This window comes from Salmo salar, chromosome ssa10 (genome assembly GCF_905237065.1).
Source record: "Salmo salar chromosome ssa10, Ssal_v3.1, whole genome shotgun sequence".
In the NCBI taxonomy this organism is placed as follows: domain Eukaryota; kingdom Metazoa; phylum Chordata; class Actinopteri; order Salmoniformes; family Salmonidae; genus Salmo; species Salmo salar.
In genome coordinates, this window is record NC_059451.1 from 52410439 (window position 1) to 52427670 (window position 17232).

Consider the following 17232-nt stretch of genomic DNA (forward strand, 5'->3'; position numbering starts at 1 on the left):
CTATAATCTTTTGAGAAAAATGTTATGAAATATATTTACAATTACAATTTATGAATCAAAATGTATTGACCACATTGAAATATATAACAAATTGGCCTGTTTTACAAGAGAAACACGGTATATAAGCAGGCCTAAATAAAACAGAAAAATCACAAAAATCCTGTTTCTAAAGAGCTTTATTATGAGCATATGTTATTAATCAAACTGCATGCTTTATGTTAGTTACAATGTTTCTGTTTGACTGTTCCTCTTTGGCATTTTTCCAGTACATTATTATTTGTTGGATATATGTTTGCTTTAATTTTAATAGCTATTTTATTTTATTTTTTTAAGATTTATACAGCAGGCAGTACATGAGGAGATCAGATTCAGTATACATTACTTTTGAGATATTATAGGAAAGTTGCATATAGGCAGGCTAGAGTCCTACATTGGCATTTAACACATAGGACAAAAAAAAGCTTGAGAACATAAGATGAAGCTAATGCCATGGTGGTCAGCAGCCATCAGGATGGTTCTCTGGACAACTGGGGGATGACTTGCGTTTCCTCCATTTGATCAGGTAAGCCAGCAAGCAGAGAATGGATAGGGATCCCACTGTGGAGCCCAGTGCAACCATGGCTGTGGTGGTGGTGGAGCTGGAGGCCTCCACTGCTGGAGAACATAGTCAAACCATCATCACACTGATGAAGAGGTGGAAACTCAACCAACCCCTTGTCAAATTGGCTTTACTCAACACCATGTATATCACTGGTCTTCCATTGAGTTTGAAAAGTCATGCATGCGATATGAATAAGTAGCCTAATATTTACTTTAGTGATAAGTAGACTGTATTACTATCATTTTAAATGGCATTCAGACCTCAATCGCATCCATTAAATATAGAACTGCCTGCTCAGATTGATCTACGTATCTCACATTGACTTTCGCCTTCCTTATTTTAAATATCTGCATTTACATTTTAGTCATTTAGCAGAAGCTCTTATCCAGAGCGACTTACAGTAGTTAGGAAATACATTTTCTTACTTTTTTACACTAAGCAGGCAGGATTTAATGGATGAGATTGTGGTATGAATGCCATGAAAAAATGAAAGTAATACATTCTACTTATCACTAAAATAAATATTAGGCTACTTATTCATATAGCATGCATGACTTTTCAAACTCAATGGAAGACCAGTGATCTACATGGTGTTGAGTAAAGCCAATTTGACAAGGGGTTGGTTGAGTTTCCACCTCTAAAGCAGTTGCTGCTTTCAAGACAACTGGGAAATCCCCCAAAAACGAGGTCAAATCATGACGTCAGTGATCTTCAGGTTGCAAAGTCGGAGCTCTAGAAAGATGGCAGCGTTTCCGACTCGGAATTTCGAGCTCGTATTTTTCTGAGTTACCAGTTGTCTTGAACCCACTGAAGTCAGATGTTGGAGATATCTGAGTTCCCAGTTGCTTTGAACGCAGCAACAGTCAAACCATCATCAAAGTTGCCACGTTCAGAACAACTGGGAACTCTGAACTCAGAACTCTCAGACTTCCGACTTTAGTGCCTTCAAAACAACTGGGAACTCTGGAAAAAAAACGAGCTCCGACAGAGAAAAATCGTTTTGAACGGTCATCAACTCGGAAACTCAGGCATCTTTCTAGAGCTCCCTTTGTCAAATTGGCTTTACTCAACACCATGTAGATTAAAAAAAGAAAAAGAAATTAACAAAAAAACGAGGTTAAAATCATGACGTCAGTGATCTTCAGGTCGGAATGTCAGAGCTCTAGAAAGATGCCAGAATTTCCGACTTGGAATTCCAAGCTCATATTTTTCAGAGTTACCAGTTGTCTTGAACCCACTGAAGTTGGAAGTTGGAGATATCTGTGTTCACAGTTCACAGTTGCTTTGAATGCAGCAACAGTCAACCCATCATTAAAGTTGCCACGTTCAAAACAACTGGGAACTCGGAACTCAGAACTCTCAGACTTAAGTGCCTTCAAAACAACTGGAAACTCAGAAGAAAAAAAAACGAGCTCCGACTGGGAAAATAGTTTTGAATGGTCATCCAATTCGGAAACTCAGGCATCTTTCTAGAACTCCCCTTGTCAAATTGGCTTTACTCAACACCATGTAGATCACTGGTCTTTCATTGAGTTTGAAAAGTCATGCATGCGATATGAATATGTAGCCTAATATTTACTTTAGTGATAAGTAGACTGTTTTACTATCATTTTAAATGGCATTCAGACCTCAATCTCATCCATTAAATATACTGTAGAACTGCCTGCTCAGATTTATCCATCTCACCTTGACCTTCGCCTTCCGTGTTGACAGGTTCTGACGTTTGTGATCCTATCTGTTCAGCTGACAAAGGAATAACAGTACAGTAAAAAAGAAGTAGGAAAAAATATTCGATTCGTTTTATCTTCAGTCTGAAATGTGGAGACACCCAAAAGATGACGTTCAATTCTATTACATTTAATATAGCATACTCACGAGACGTGGCAGTGCTTCTGGGATTATTATAGACATCACCAGCATCACCTGACAACAACAAATCAACACAGTCAAACCATCATCACACTGATGAAGAGGTGGAAACTCAACCAACCCCTTGTCAAATTGGCTTTACTCAACACCATGTAGATCACTGGTCTTCCATTGAGTTTGAAAAGTCATGCATGCGATATGAATAAGTAGCCTAATATTTACTTTAGTGATAAGTAGACTGTATTACTATCATTTTAAATGGCATTCAGACCTCAATCGCATCCATTAAATATAGAACTGCCTGCTCAGATTGATCTACGTATCTCACATTGACTTTCGCCTTCCTTATTTTAAATATCTGCATTTATATTTTAGTCATTTAGCAGAAGCTCTTATCCAGAGCGACTTACAGTAGTTAGGAAATACATTTTCTTACTTTTTTACACTAAGCAGGCAGGATTTAATGGATGAGATTGTGGTATGAATGCCATGAAAAAATGAAAGTAATACATTCTACTTATCACTAAAATAAATATTAGGCTACTTATTCATATAGCATGCATGACTTTTCAAACTCAATGGAAGACCAGTGATCTACATGGTGTTGAGTAAAGCCAATTTGACAAGGGGTTGGTTGAGTTTCCACCTCTAAAGCAGTTGCTGCTTTCAAGACAACTGGGAAATCCCCCAAAAACGAGGTCAAATCATGACGTCAGTGATCTTCAGGTTGCAAAGTCGGAGCTCTAGAAAGATGGCAGCGTTTCCGACTCGGAATTTCGAGCTCGTATTTTTCTGAGTTACCAGTTGTCTTGAACCCACTGAAGTCAGATGTTGGAGATATCTGAGTTCCCAGTTGCTTTGAACGCAGCAACAGTCAAACCATCATCAAAGTTGCCACGTTCAGAACAACTGGGAACTCTGAACTCAGAACTCTCAGACTTCCGACTTTAGTGCCTTCAAAACAACTGGGAACTCTGGAAAAAAACGAGCTCCGACAGAGAAAAATCGTTTTGAACGGTCATCAACTCGGAAACTCAGGCATCTTTCTAGAGCTCCCTTTGTCAAATTGGCTTTACTCAACACCATGTAGATTAAAAAAAAGAAAAAGAAATTAACAAAAAACGAGGTTAAAATCATGACGTCAGTGATCTTCAGGTCGGAATGTCAGAGCTCTAGAAAGATGCCAGAATTTCCGACTTGGAATTCCAAGCTCATATTTTTCAGAGTTACCAGTTGTCTTGAACCCACTGAAGTTGGAAGTTGGAGATATCTGTGTTCACAGTTCACAGTTGCTTTGAATGCAGCAACAGTCAACCCATCATTAAAGTTGCCACGTTCAAAACAACTGGGAACTCGGAACTCAGAACTCTCAGACTTAAGTGCCTTCAAAACAACTGGAAACTCAGAAGAAAAAAAAACGAGCTCCGACTGGGAAAAATAGTTTTGAATGGTCATCCAATTCGGAAACTCAGGCATCTTTCTAGAACTCCCCTTGTCAAATTGGCTTTACTCAACACCATGTAGATCACTGGTCTTCCATTGAGTTTGAAAAGTCATGCATGCGATATGAATAAGTAGCCTAATATTTACTTTAGTGATAAGTAGACTGTATTACTATCATTTTAAATGGCATTCAGACCTCAATCGCATCCATTAAATATAGAACTGCCTGCTCAGATTGATCTACGTATCTCACATTGACTTTCGCCTTCCTTATTTTAAATATCTGCATTTATATTTTAGTCATTTAGCAGAAGCTCTTATCCAGAGCGACTTACAGTAGTTAGGAAATACATTTTCTTACTTTTTTACACTAAGCAGGCAGGATTTAATGGATGAGATTGTGGTATGAATGCCATGAAAAAATGAAAGTAATACATTCTACTTATCACTAAAATAAATATTAGGCTACTTATTCATATAGCATGCATGACTTTTCAAACTCAATGGAAGACCAGTGATCTACATGGTGTTGAGTAAAGCCAATTTGACAAGGGGTTGGTTGAGTTTCCACCTCTAAAGCAGTTGCTGCTTTCAAGACAACTGGGAAATCCCCCAAAAACGAGGTCAAATCATGACGTCAGTGATCTTCAGGTTGCAAAGTCGGAGCTCTAGAAAGATGGCAGCGTTTCCGACTCGGAATTTCGAGCTCGTATTTTTCTGAGTTACCAGTTGTCTTGAACCCACTGAAGTCAGATGTTGGAGATATCTGAGTTCCCAGTTGCTTTGAACGCAGCAACAGTCAAACCATCATCAAAGTTGCCACGTTCAGAACAACTGGGAACTCTGAACTCAGAACTCTCAGACTTCCGACTTTAGTGCCTTCAAAACAACTGGGAACTCTGGAAAAAAAACGAGCTCCGACAGAGAAAAATCGTTTTGAACGGTCATCAACTCGGAAACTCAGGCATCTTTCTAGAGCTCCCTTTGTCAAATTGGCTTTACTCAACACCATGTAGATTAAAAAAAAGAAAAAAGAAATTAACAAAAAAACGAGGTTAAAATCATGACGTCAGTGATCTTCAGGTCGGAATGTCAGAGCTCTAGAAAGATGCCAGAATTTCCGACTTGGAATTCCAAGCTCATATTTTTCAGAGTTACCAGTTGTCTTGAACCCACTGAAGTTGGAAGTTGGAGATATCTGTGTTCACAGTTCACAGTTGCTTTGAATGCAGCAACAGTCAACCCATCATTAAAGTTGCCACGTTCAAAACAACTGGGAACTCGGAACTCAGAACTCTCAGACTTAAGTGCCTTCAAAACAACTGGAAACTCAGAAGAAAAAAAAACGAGCTCCGACTGGGAAAAATAGTTTTGAATGGTCATCCAATTCGGAAACTCAGGCATCTTTCTAGAACTCCCCTTGTCAAATTGGCTTTACTCAACACCATGTAGATCACTGGTCTTTCATTGAGTTTGAAAAGTCATGCATGCGATATGAATATGTAGCCTAATATTTACTTTAGTGATAAGTAGACTGTTTTACTATCATTTTAAATGGCATTCAGACCTCAATCTCATCCATTAAATATACTGTAGAACTGCCTGCTCAGATTTATCCATCTCACCTTGACCTTCGCCTTCCGTGTTGACAGGTTCTGACGTTTGTGATCCTATCTGTTCAGCTGACAAAGGAATAACAGTACAGTAAAAAAAGAAGTAGGAAAAAATATTCGATTCGTTTTATCTTCAGTCTGAAATGTGGAGACACCCAAAAGATGACGTTCAATTCTATTACATTTAATATAGCATACTCACGAGACGTGGCAGTGCTTCTGGGATTATTATAGACATCACCAGCATCACCTGACAACAACAAATCAACACAGTCAAACCATCATCACACTGATGAAGAGGTGGAAACTCAACCAACCCCTTGTCAAATTGGCTTTACTCAACACCATGTAGATCACTGGTCTTCCATTGAGTTTGAAAAGTCATGCATGCGATATGAATAAGTAGCCTAATATTTACTTTAGTGATAAGTAGACTGTATTACTATCATTTTAAATGGCATTCAGACCTCAATCGCATCCATTAAATATAGAACTGCCTGCTCAGATTGATCTACGTATCTCACATTGACTTTCGCCTTCCTTATTTTAAATATCTGCATTTACATTTTAGTCATTTAGCAGAAGCTCTTATCCAGAGTGACTTACAGTAGTTAGGAAATACATTTTCTTACTTTTTTACACTAAGCAGGCAGGATTTAATGGATGAGATTGTGGTATGAATGCCATGAAAAAATGAAAGTAATACATTCTACTTATCACTAAAATAAATATTAGGCTACTTATTCATATAGCATGCATGACTTTTCAAACTCAATGGAAGACCAGTGATCTACATGGTGTTGAGTAAAGCCAATTTGACAAGGGGTTGGTTGAGTTTCCACCTCTAAAGCAGTTGCTGCTTTCAAGACAACTGGGAAATCCCCCAAAAACGAGGTCAAATCATGACGTCAGTGATCTTCAGGTTGCAAAGTCGGAGCTCTAGAAAGATGGCAGCGTTTCCGACTCGGAATTTCGAGCTCGTATTTTTCTGAGTTACCAGTTGTCTTGAACCCACTGAAGTCAGATGTTGGAGATATCTGAGTTCCCAGTTGCTTTGAACGCAGCAACAGTCAAACCATCATCAAAGTTGCCACGTTCAGAACAACTGGGAACTCTGAACTCAGAACTCTCAGACTTCCGACTTTAGTGCCTTCAAAACAACTGGGAACTCTGGAAAAAAAACGAGCTCCGACAGAGAAAAATCGTTTTGAACGGTCATCAACTCGGAAACTCAGGCATCTTTCTAGAGCTCCCTTTGTCAAATTGGCTTTACTCAACACCATGTAGATTAAAAAAAAGAAAAAAGAAATTAACAAAAAAACGAGGTTAAAATCATGACGTCAGTGATCTTCAGGTCGGAATGTCAGAGCTCTAGAAAGATGCCAGAATTTCCGACTTGGAATTCCAAGCTCATATTTTTCAGAGTTACCAGTTGTCTTGAACCCACTGAAGTTGGAAGTTGGAGATATCTGTGTTCACAGTTCACAGTTGCTTTGAATGCAGCAACAGTCAACCCATCATTAAAGTTGCCACGTTCAAAACAACTGGGAACTCGGAACTCAGAACTCTCAGACTTAAGTGCCTTCAAAACAACTGGAAACTCAGAAGAAAAAAAAACGAGCTCCGACTGGGAAAAATAGTTTTGAATGGTCATCCAATTCGGAAACTCAGGCATCTTTCTAGAACTCCCCTTGTCAAATTGGCTTTACTCAACACCATGTAGATCACTGGTCTTTCATTGAGTTTGAAAAGTCATGCATGCGATATGAATATGTAGCCTAATATTTACTTTAGTGATAAGTAGACTGTTTTACTATCATTTTAAATGGCATTCAGACCTCAATCTCATCCATTAAATATACTGTAGAACTGCCTGCTCAGATTTATCCATCTCACCTCGACCTTCGCCTTCCGTGTTGACAGGTTCTGACGTTTGTGATCCTATCTGTTCAGCTGACAAAGGAATAACAGTACAGTAAAAAAGAAGTAGGAAAAAATATTCGATTCGTTTTATCTTCAGTCTGAAATGTGGAGACACCCAAAAGATGACGTTCAATTCTATTACATTTAATATAGCATACTCACGAGACGTGGCAGTGCTTCTGGGATTATTATAGACATCACCAGCATCACCTGACAACAACAAATCAACACAGTCAAACCATCATCACACTGATGAAGAGGTGGAAACTCAACCAACCCCTTGTCAAATTGGCTTTACTCAACACCATGTAGATCACTGGTCTTCCATTGAGTTTGAAAAGTCATGCATGCGATATGAATAAGTAGCCTAATATTTACTTTAGTGATAAGTAGACTGTATTACTATCATTTTAAATGGCATTCAGACCTCAATCGCATCCATTAAATATAGAACTGCCTGCTCAGATTGATCTACGTATCTCACATTGACTTTCGCCTTCCTTATTTTAAATATCTGCATTTACATTTTAGTCATTTAGCAGAAGCTCTTATCCAGAGCGACTTACAGTAGTTAGGAAATACATTTTCTTACTTTTTTACACTAAGCAGGCAGGATTTAATGGATGAGATTGTGGTATGAATGCCATGAAAAAATGAAAGTAATACATTCTACTTATCACTAAAATAAATATTAGGCTACTTATTCATATAGCATGCATGACTTTTCAAACTCAATGGAAGACCAGTGATCTACATGGTGTTGAGTAAAGCCAATTTGACAAGGGGTTGGTTGAGTTTCCACCTCTAAAGCAGTTGCTGCTTTCAAGACAACTGGGAAATCCCCCAAAAACGAGGTCAAATCATGACGTCAGTGATCTTCAGGTTGCAAAGTCGGAGCTCTAGAAAGATGGCAGCGTTTCCGACTCGGAATTTCGAGCTCGTATTTTTCTGAGTTACCAGTTGGCTTGAACCCACTGAAGTCAGATGTTGGAGATATCTGAGTTCCCAGTTGCTTTGAACGCAGCAACAGTCAAACCATCATCAAAGTTGCCACGTTCAGAACAACTGGGAACTCTGAACTCAGAACTCTCAGACTTCCGACTTTAGTGCCTTCAAAACAACTGGGAACTCTGGAAAAAAACGAGCTCCGACAGAGAAAAATCGTTTTGAACGGTCATCAACTCGGAAACTCAGGCATCTTTCTAGAGCTCCCTTTGTCAAATTGGCTTTACTCAACACCATGTAGATTAAAAAAAGAAAAAGAAATTAACAAAAAACGAGGTTAAAATCATGACGTCAGTGATCTTCAGGTCGGAATGTCAGAGCTCTAGAAAGATGCCAGAATTTCCGACTTGGAATTCCAAGCTCATATTTTTCAGAGTTACCAGTTGTCTTGAACCCACTGAAGTTGGAAGTTGGAGATATCTGTGTTCACAGTTCACAGTTGCTTTGAATGCAGCAACAGTCAACCCATCATTAAAGTTGCCACGTTCAAAACAACTGGGAACTCGGAACTCAGAACTCTCAGACTTAAGTGCCTTCAAAACAACTGGAAACTCAGAAGAAAAAAAAACGAGCTCCGACTGGGAAAAATAGTTTTGAATGGTCATCCAATTCGGAAACTCAGGCATCTTTCTAGAACTCCCCTTGTCAAATTGGCTTTACTCAACACCATGTAGATCACTGGTCTTTCATTGAGTTTGAAAAGTCATGCATGCGATATGAATATGTAGCCTAATATTTACTTTAGTGATAAGTAGACTGTTTTACTATCATTTTAAATGGCATTCAGACCTCAATCTCATCCATTAAATATACTGTAGAACTGCCTGCTCAGATTTATCCATCTCACCTTGACCTTCGCCTTCCGTGTTGACAGGTTCTGACGTTTGTGATCCTATCTGTTCAGCTGACAAAGGAATAACAGTACAGTAAAAAAAGAAGTAGGAAAAAATATTCGATTCGTTTTATCTTCAGTCTGAAATGTGGAGACACCCAAAAGATGACGTTCAATTCTATTACATTTAATATAGCATACTCACGAGACGTGGCAGTGCTTCTGGGATTATTATAGACATCACCAGCATCACCTGACAACAACAAATCAACACAGTCAAACCATCATCACACTGATGAAGAGGTGGAAACTCAACCAACCCCTTGTCAAATTGGCTTTACTCAACACCATGTAGATCACTGGTCTTCCATTGAGTTTGAAAAGTCATGCATGCGATATGAATAAGTAGCCTAATATTTACTTTAGTGATAAGTAGACTGTATTACTATCATTTTAAATGGCATTCAGACCTCAATCGCATCCATTAAATATAGAACTGCCTGCTCAGATTGATCTACGTATCTCACATTGACTTTCGCCTTCCTTATTTTAAATATCTGCATTTACATTTTAGTCATTTAGCAGAAGCTCTTATCCAGAGCGACTTACAGTAGTTAGGAAATACATTTTCTTACTTTTTTACACTAAGCAGGCAGGATTTAATGGATGAGATTGTGGTATGAATGCCATGAAAAAATGAAAGTAATACATTCTACTTATCACTAAAATAAATATTAGGCTACTTATTCATATAGCATGCATGACTTTTCAAACTCAATGGAAGACCAGTGATCTACATGGTGTTGAGTAAAGCCAATTTGACAAGGGGTTGGTTGAGTTTCCACCTCTAAAGCAGTTGCTGCTTTCAAGACAACTGGGAAATCCCCCAAAAACGAGGTCAAATCATGACGTCAGTGATCTTCAGGTTGCAAAGTCGGAGCTCTAGAAAGATGGCAGCGTTTCCGACTCGGAATTTCGAGCTCGTATTTTTCTGAGTTACCAGTTGTCTTGAACCCACTGAAGTCAGATGTTGGAGATATCTGAGTTCCCAGTTGCTTTGAACGCAGCAACAGTCAAACCATCATCAAAGTTGCCACGTTCAGAACAACTGGGAACTCTGAACTCAGAACTCTCAGACTTCCGACTTTAGTGCCTTCAAAACAACTGGGAACTCTGGAAAAAAAACGAGCTCCGACAGAGAAAAATCGTTTTGAACGGTCATCAACTCGGAAACTCAGGCATCTTTCTAGAGCTCCCTTTGTCAAATTGGCTTTACTCAACACCATGTAGATTAAAAAAAGAAAAAAGAAATTAACAAAAAACGAGGTTAAAATCATGACGTCAGTGATCTTCAGGTCGGAATGTCAGAGCTCTAGAAAGATGCCAGAATTTCCGACTTGGAATTCCAAGCTCATATTTTTCAGAGTTACCAGTTGTCTTGAACCCACTGAAGTTGGAAGTTGGAGATATCTGTGTTCACAGTTCACAGTTGCTTTGAATGCAGCAACAGTCAACCCATCATTAAAGTTGCCACGTTCAAAACAACTGGGAACTCGGAACTCAGAACTCTCAGACTTAAGTGCCTTCAAAACAACTGGAAACTCAGAAGAAAAAAAACGAGCTCCGACTGGGAAAAATAGTTTTGAATGGTCATCCAATTCGGAAACTCAGGCATCTTTCTAGAACTCCCCTTGTCAAATTGGCTTTACTCAACACCATGTAGATCACTGGTCTTTCATTGAGTTTGAAAAGTCATGCATGCGATATGAATATGTAGCCTAATATTTACTTTAGTGATAAGTAGACTGTTTTACTATCATTTTAAATGGCATTCAGACCTCAATCTCATCCATTAAATATACTGTAGAACTGCCTGCTCAGATTTATCCATCTCACCTTGACCTTCGCCTTCCGTGTTGACAGGTTCTGACGTTTGTGATCCTATCTGTTCAGCTGACAAAGGAATAACAGTACAGTAAAAAAAGAAGTAGGAAAAAATATTCGATTCGTTTTATCTTCAGTCTGAAATGTGGAGACACCCAAAAGATGACGTTCAATTCTATTACATTTAATATAGCATACTCACGAGACGTGGCAGTGCTTCTGGGATTATTATAGACATCACCAGCATCACCTGACAACAACAAATCAACACAGTCAAACCATCATCACACTGATGAAGAGGTGGAAACTCAACCAACCCCTTGTCAAATTGGCTTTACTCAACACCATGTAGATCACTGGTCTTCCATTGAGTTTGAAAAGTCATGCATGCTATATGAATAAGTAGCCTAATATTTACTTTAGTGATAAGTAGACTGTTTTACTATCATTTTAAATGGCATTCAGACCTCAATCTCATCCATTAAATATACTGTAGAACTGCCTGCTCAGATTGATCTACGTATCTCACATTGACTTTCGCCTTCCTTATTTTAAATATCTGCATTTACATTTTAGTCATTTAGCAGAAGCTCTTATCCAGAGCGACTTACAGTAGTTAGGAAATACATTTTCTTACTTTTTTACACTAAGCAGGCAGGATTTAATGGATGATATTGTGGTATGAATGCCATGAAAAAATGATAGTAGTACATTCTACTTATCACTAAAGTAAATATTAGGCTAGTTATTCATCTAGCATGCATGACTTTTCAAACTCAATGAAAGACCAGTGATCTACATGGTGTTGAGTAAAGCCAACTGAACAAGGGGTTGGTTGAGTTTCCACCTCTTAATCAGTTGCTGCTTTCAAGACAACTGGGAAATCCCCCAAAAACGAGGTCAAATCATGACGTCAGTGATCTTCAGGTTGCAAAGTCGGAGCTCTAGAAAGATGGCAGCGTTTCCGACTCGGAATTTCGAGCTCGTATTTTTCAGAGTTACCAGTTGTCTTGAACCCACTGAAGTCAGATGTTGGAGATATCTGAGTTCCCAGTTGCTTTGAATGCAGCAACAGTCAAACCATCATCAAAGTTGCCACGTTCAAAACAACTGGGAACTCGGAACTCAGAACGCTCAGACTTAAGTGCCTTCAAAACAACTGGAAACTCAGAAGAAAAAAAAACGAGCTCCGACTGGGAAAAATAGTTTTCAATGGTCATCCAATTCGGAAACTCAGGCATCTTTCTAGAACTCCCCTTGTCAAATTGGCTTTACTCAACACCATGTAGATCACTGGTCTTCCATTGAGTTTGAAAATTCATGCATGCTATATGAATAAGTAGCCTAATATTTACTTTAGTGATAAGTAGACTGTATTACTATCATTTTAAGTGGCATTCAGACCTCAATCTCATCCATTAAATATACTGTAGAACTGCCTGCTCAGATTGATCTAAACTCAGCAAAAAAAGAAACGTCCTCTCACTGTCAACTGTCTAAATATTGGTATTTAGACTGTCTAAATATTTTTATGAACATAACAAGATTCAACTGAGACATGAACTGAACAAGTTCCACAGACATGTGACTAACAGAAATGGAATAATGTGTCCCTGAATAAGGGGGGGTCAAAATCAAAAGTAACAGTCACTATCTGGTGTGGCCACCAGCTGCATTAAGTACTGCAGTGCATCTCCTCCTCATGGACTGCACCAGATTTGCCAGTTCTTGCTGTGAGATGTTACCCCAATCTTCCACCAAGGCACCTGCAAGTTCCCGGACATTTCTGGGGGGAATGGCCCAAACCCTCACCCTCCGATCCTACAGGTCCCAGACGTGCTCAATGGGATTGATATCCGGGCTCTTTGCTGGCCATGGCAGAACACTGATATTCCTGACATTCACGCACAGAACGAGCAGTGTGGCTGGTGGTATTGTCATGCTGGAGGGTCATGTCAGGATGAGCTTGCAGGAAGGGTACCACATGAGGGAGGAGGATGTCTTCCCTGTAACGCACAGCGTTGAGATTGCCTGCAATGCCAACAAGCTCAGTCCGATGATGCTGTAACACACCGCCCCAGACCATGACGGACCCTCCACCTCCAAATCGATCCCGCTCCAGAGTACAACGTGGTGTAACGCTTATTCCTTCGACGACAAACGCGGATCCGGCCATCACCCCTGGTGAGACAAAACCGCGACTCTTCAGTGAAGAGCACTTTTTGCCAGTCTTGTCTGGTTAAGCGACGGTGGGTTTGTGCCCATAGGCGACATTGTTGCCGGTAATGTCTTGTGAGGACCTGCCTTACAACAGGCCTACAAGCCCCCAGTCCAGCCTCTCTCAGCCTATTGCGGACAGTCTGAGCACTGATGGAGGGATTGTGCGTTCCTGGTGTAACTCGGGCAGTTGTTGTTGCCATCCTGTAACTGTCCCGCAGGTGTGATGTTCGGATGTACCGATCCTGTGCAGGTGTTGTTACACGTGGTCTGCCACTGCGAGGACGATCAGCTGTCCGTCCTGTCTCCCTGTAGCGCTGTCTTTGGCGTCTCACAATATGGACATTGCAATTTATTGCCCTGGCCACATCTGCTGACCCATGCCTCTTTGCAGCATGCCTAAGGCATGTTCACACAGATGAGCAGGGACCCTAGGCATCTTTCTTTTGGTGTTTTTCAGAGTCAGTAGAAAGGCCTCTTTAGTGTCCTAAGTTTTCATAACTGTGACCTTAATTGAACAAGCATGGGAAACAGTGTTTAAACCCTTTACAATGAAGATCTGTGAAGTTATTTGGATTTTTACAAATTGTCTTTGAAAGACAGCGTCCTGAAAAAGGGATGTTTCTTTTTTTTGCTAAGTTTATGTATCTCACCTTGACCTTCGCCTTCCTCATTTATATGTTCTGACGTTGGTGCTTCCATGGGTTTAACTGACAAAGGAATAACAGGAATAACAATAGTTTTTACAACAGTTATGTTCAAATGTCAACCAGTTTAAAAAACATATACACTTTATAATAACAATAAGGACAGACTCACTCAGAGACCCTAGGCTAGGGGTCTCCTGGTTACTTCATGGTTTTGATTTAACCAACCTGGAAAACCATATATTTGGAATTCAGGCAATCACTGAACTGATCAATTAGCTCAGTTGGTTTGGTGTGGTGCGTAGTAGGAACAGAACTCTGCAGTAGTTGCAGCACTCCAGGAAAAGGGTTCCCCAACCCTGCCATATGCTATCTGGGAAAGGTGTGTTTTGATTTTTCCCCAAAATTATTATGAGTTGACTGCGTTTCTATAGGCTACTAACATAGAAACTACTAACATTGAGTCTACTAACATAGAACCTACTAACATAGAAACGACTAACATAGAGTCTACTAACATAGAGCCTACTAACATAGAACCTACTAACATAGAACCTACTAACATAGAGCCTACTAACATAGAACCTACTAACGTAGAGCCTACTAACATAGAGCCTACTAACATAGAGCCTACTAACATAGAACATACTAACATTCAGCCTACTAACATAGAGCCACTAACATAGAGTCACTAACATAGAGCCTACTAACATAGAACCTACTAACATTCAGCCTACTAACATAGAGTCAACTAACATAGAGCCTACAAACATAGAACCTACTAACATAGAGCCCACTAACATCGAACCTACTAACATTCAGCCTACTAACATTCAGCCTACTAACATAGAGCTGACTAACACAGAACCGACTAACACAGAACCGACTAACAGAGTCAACTGTATTAAATATACTGTATGAAATACCTAAAATTTAAACAACTTACCCTGGAAATGTATGGTAAGACGAGCCTTTTCAGTAAAGCTGTTAGGGGCAATAGTAAGATTGGTTTCACACTGATAATCTGTTTTGCTAGTGCCCGTCTGATTCTTAGAAGACCACGTGTGATCACAAAATCTGTCATCAGTACAGTTTTTGGAGTGTTCTGTTTCAAGCTTGTCAAGGTGGAAGAGACGCATCTCAACGTTGTCATCATCTCTGTGGTAAACTTTTGTCAGTGTACATTTCACCTCAAAAGGTTGACCAGAGACAGGGTTCTCTGGCACCGTGGACAGGACAGGCACCGGGAAAGCTAGAGGAGTAGAAACCATGATATATATCAGTCACAGTTAAGGAGCAGAGAATAGAGTAAATTTAACTAGCCGGTACGTAATCACAGTTAAGGAGCAGAGAATAGAGTAAATTTAGCTAGCCGGTATGTAATCACGGTTAAGGAGCAGAGAATAGAGTAAATTTAACTAGCCGGTATGTAATCACGGTTAAGGAGCAGAGAAGAGAGTAAATTTAACTAGCCGGTATGTAATCACGGTTAAGGAGCAGAGAATAGAGTAAATTTAACTAGCCGGTATGTAATCACGGTTAAGGAGCAGAGAATAGAGTAAATTTAACTAGCCGGTATGTAATCACGGTTAAGGAGCAGAGAAGAGAGTAAATTTAACTAGCCGGTACGTAATCACAGTTAAGGAGCAGAGAATAGAGTAAATTTAACTAGCCGGTATGTAATCACGGTTAAGGAGCAGAGAATAGAGTAAATTTAACTAGCCGGTATGTAATCACAGTTAAGGAGCAGAGAAGAGAGTAAATTTAACTAGCCGGTACGTAATCACAGTTAAGGACCAGAGAAGAGAGTAAATTTAACTAGCCGGTACGTAATCACAGTTAAGGAGCAGAGAAGAGAGTAAATTTAACTAGCCGGTACGTAATCACAGTTAAGGAGCAGAGAAGAGAGTAAATTTAACTAGCCGGTACGTAATCACAGTTAAGGAGCAGAGAAGAGAGTAAATTTAACTAGCCGGTATGTAATCACGGTTAAGGAGCAGAGAATATAGTATTTTAGCCGGTAGAGAAGAGAGTATCTGAGCCGATATGTAATCATTAAGGGGTAGAGAAGCTGACTTTAAAACCCATTGACCTACATAAATGATCCCAGGTCAGTAACTTACAGTAAACTCTGAGCTGGATTGTTTCCTTCTTCTGTTTGCTACATTTTGCTGCTGTGCAGGTATACTTTCCCTCGTGATTCAGCTGTACAGCTGCAATATGTAGATAACTTCTGTTGTTTGTGGTATTCTGAATGACATCGCTCTCGTCTAGTTCCATCCAGCGTGGTTTGACTTGGGGACAGGTTGTCTCACAGATCAAGGTCACAGCATCTCCCAGCTTGACAATGGGTTTGTCTGGGCTAACAGTGATCTCTTTAGCACAGAGTGCAGGATCTAAATAAAAGTTGTTAATCGGAAACAGTAAATGACACGGTGTATTGAATATGGATTTTTGTTTTTTACAGTCTTATAGATAGCTTTGTTTTACAAAAATCTTAAATTAGTCACTTCAATTTTTTTTCAACAATAAACATTACATTATTGTTAATACATGTATTTAAGAAAAAGTAGAATGGAGGATGGGTACCTCTAAGAGCCAGCAGAAAGTAGCAGAGTAAACAGTGATAAGATTGCAGGTACTCCATTGTCCTCTTCAGTTGTCTCCTGTGACTGTAGTCTGCAAGAGCTCCAGTGGAACTGACGACTGAGATGAGGGGGATTTCACGTCAGTTCATACACTCTACAGCAGGCCAGGCAGTTCTTGGCCCCCCTGCAGGGCCCCTCTACAGCAGACTCCTTTCTGTCTTCCCAGGCCCGCCAACATCCTCACACGCAAACCCAGGAACATTAACATTGAAACAATTTATACAAAAATACACACACTGATATAACAAACAGAATAACAACGGCTGTGTTTCTCGAAATTTTGTAAAAAATAAAGTTAAATAAAGCTCTTATCTAGAAATGAGAATCTTCCAGATGACACAGATTAGCATTTTTCATAATCTAAGTATAAAAATAATACTTCTAATTTATCTGGCCTCATTCAAATTTATTAGGAAAAGGAGTAACGCAAAATATCTGTTTGGCTTGTTTCATAGTCAGACAAAACAAATAAACCACTCTTTTGAGATCTGAGGTAAATGAGTAGATTTAATATATTAATCTGTCATGGCATTACTTCACCAGCCTAATC

At 39.5% G+C, this 17232-nt stretch overlaps 1 protein-coding gene across 4 annotated transcripts; it reads right to left on the bottom strand.

The window, feature by feature from the left end:
* Positions 1-158: 158 nt before the first annotated feature.
* On the bottom strand, positions 159-16847 carry LOC106560505 (uncharacterized). Of its 4 annotated transcripts, none has more exons than XM_045687932.1 (15): positions 16624-16847; positions 16158-16430; positions 14981-15286; positions 14041-14097; positions 11373-11420; positions 11183-11239; positions 9492-9539; positions 9302-9358; positions 7612-7659; positions 7423-7479; positions 5729-5776; positions 5539-5595; positions 2477-2524; positions 2288-2344; positions 159-651 (listed from the first exon to the last, which is right to left on the bottom strand). In XM_045687932.1, exons 1-15 carry the CDS (start codon positions 16679-16681, stop codon positions 497-499), a joined length of 1374 nt encoding a protein of 457 aa, XP_045543888.1. In that variant the 5' UTR covers positions 16682-16847; the 3' UTR covers positions 159-496. The 4 variants fall into 4 exon arrangements, with proteins under 4 accessions (XP_045543888.1, XP_045543887.1, XP_013978946.2 ...); XM_045687931.1 differs by having other exon boundaries at positions 159-654; XM_014123471.2 differs by lacking the exons at positions 2288-2344; positions 2477-2524; positions 5539-5595; positions 5729-5776.
* Positions 16848-17232: the final 385 nt, after the last annotated feature.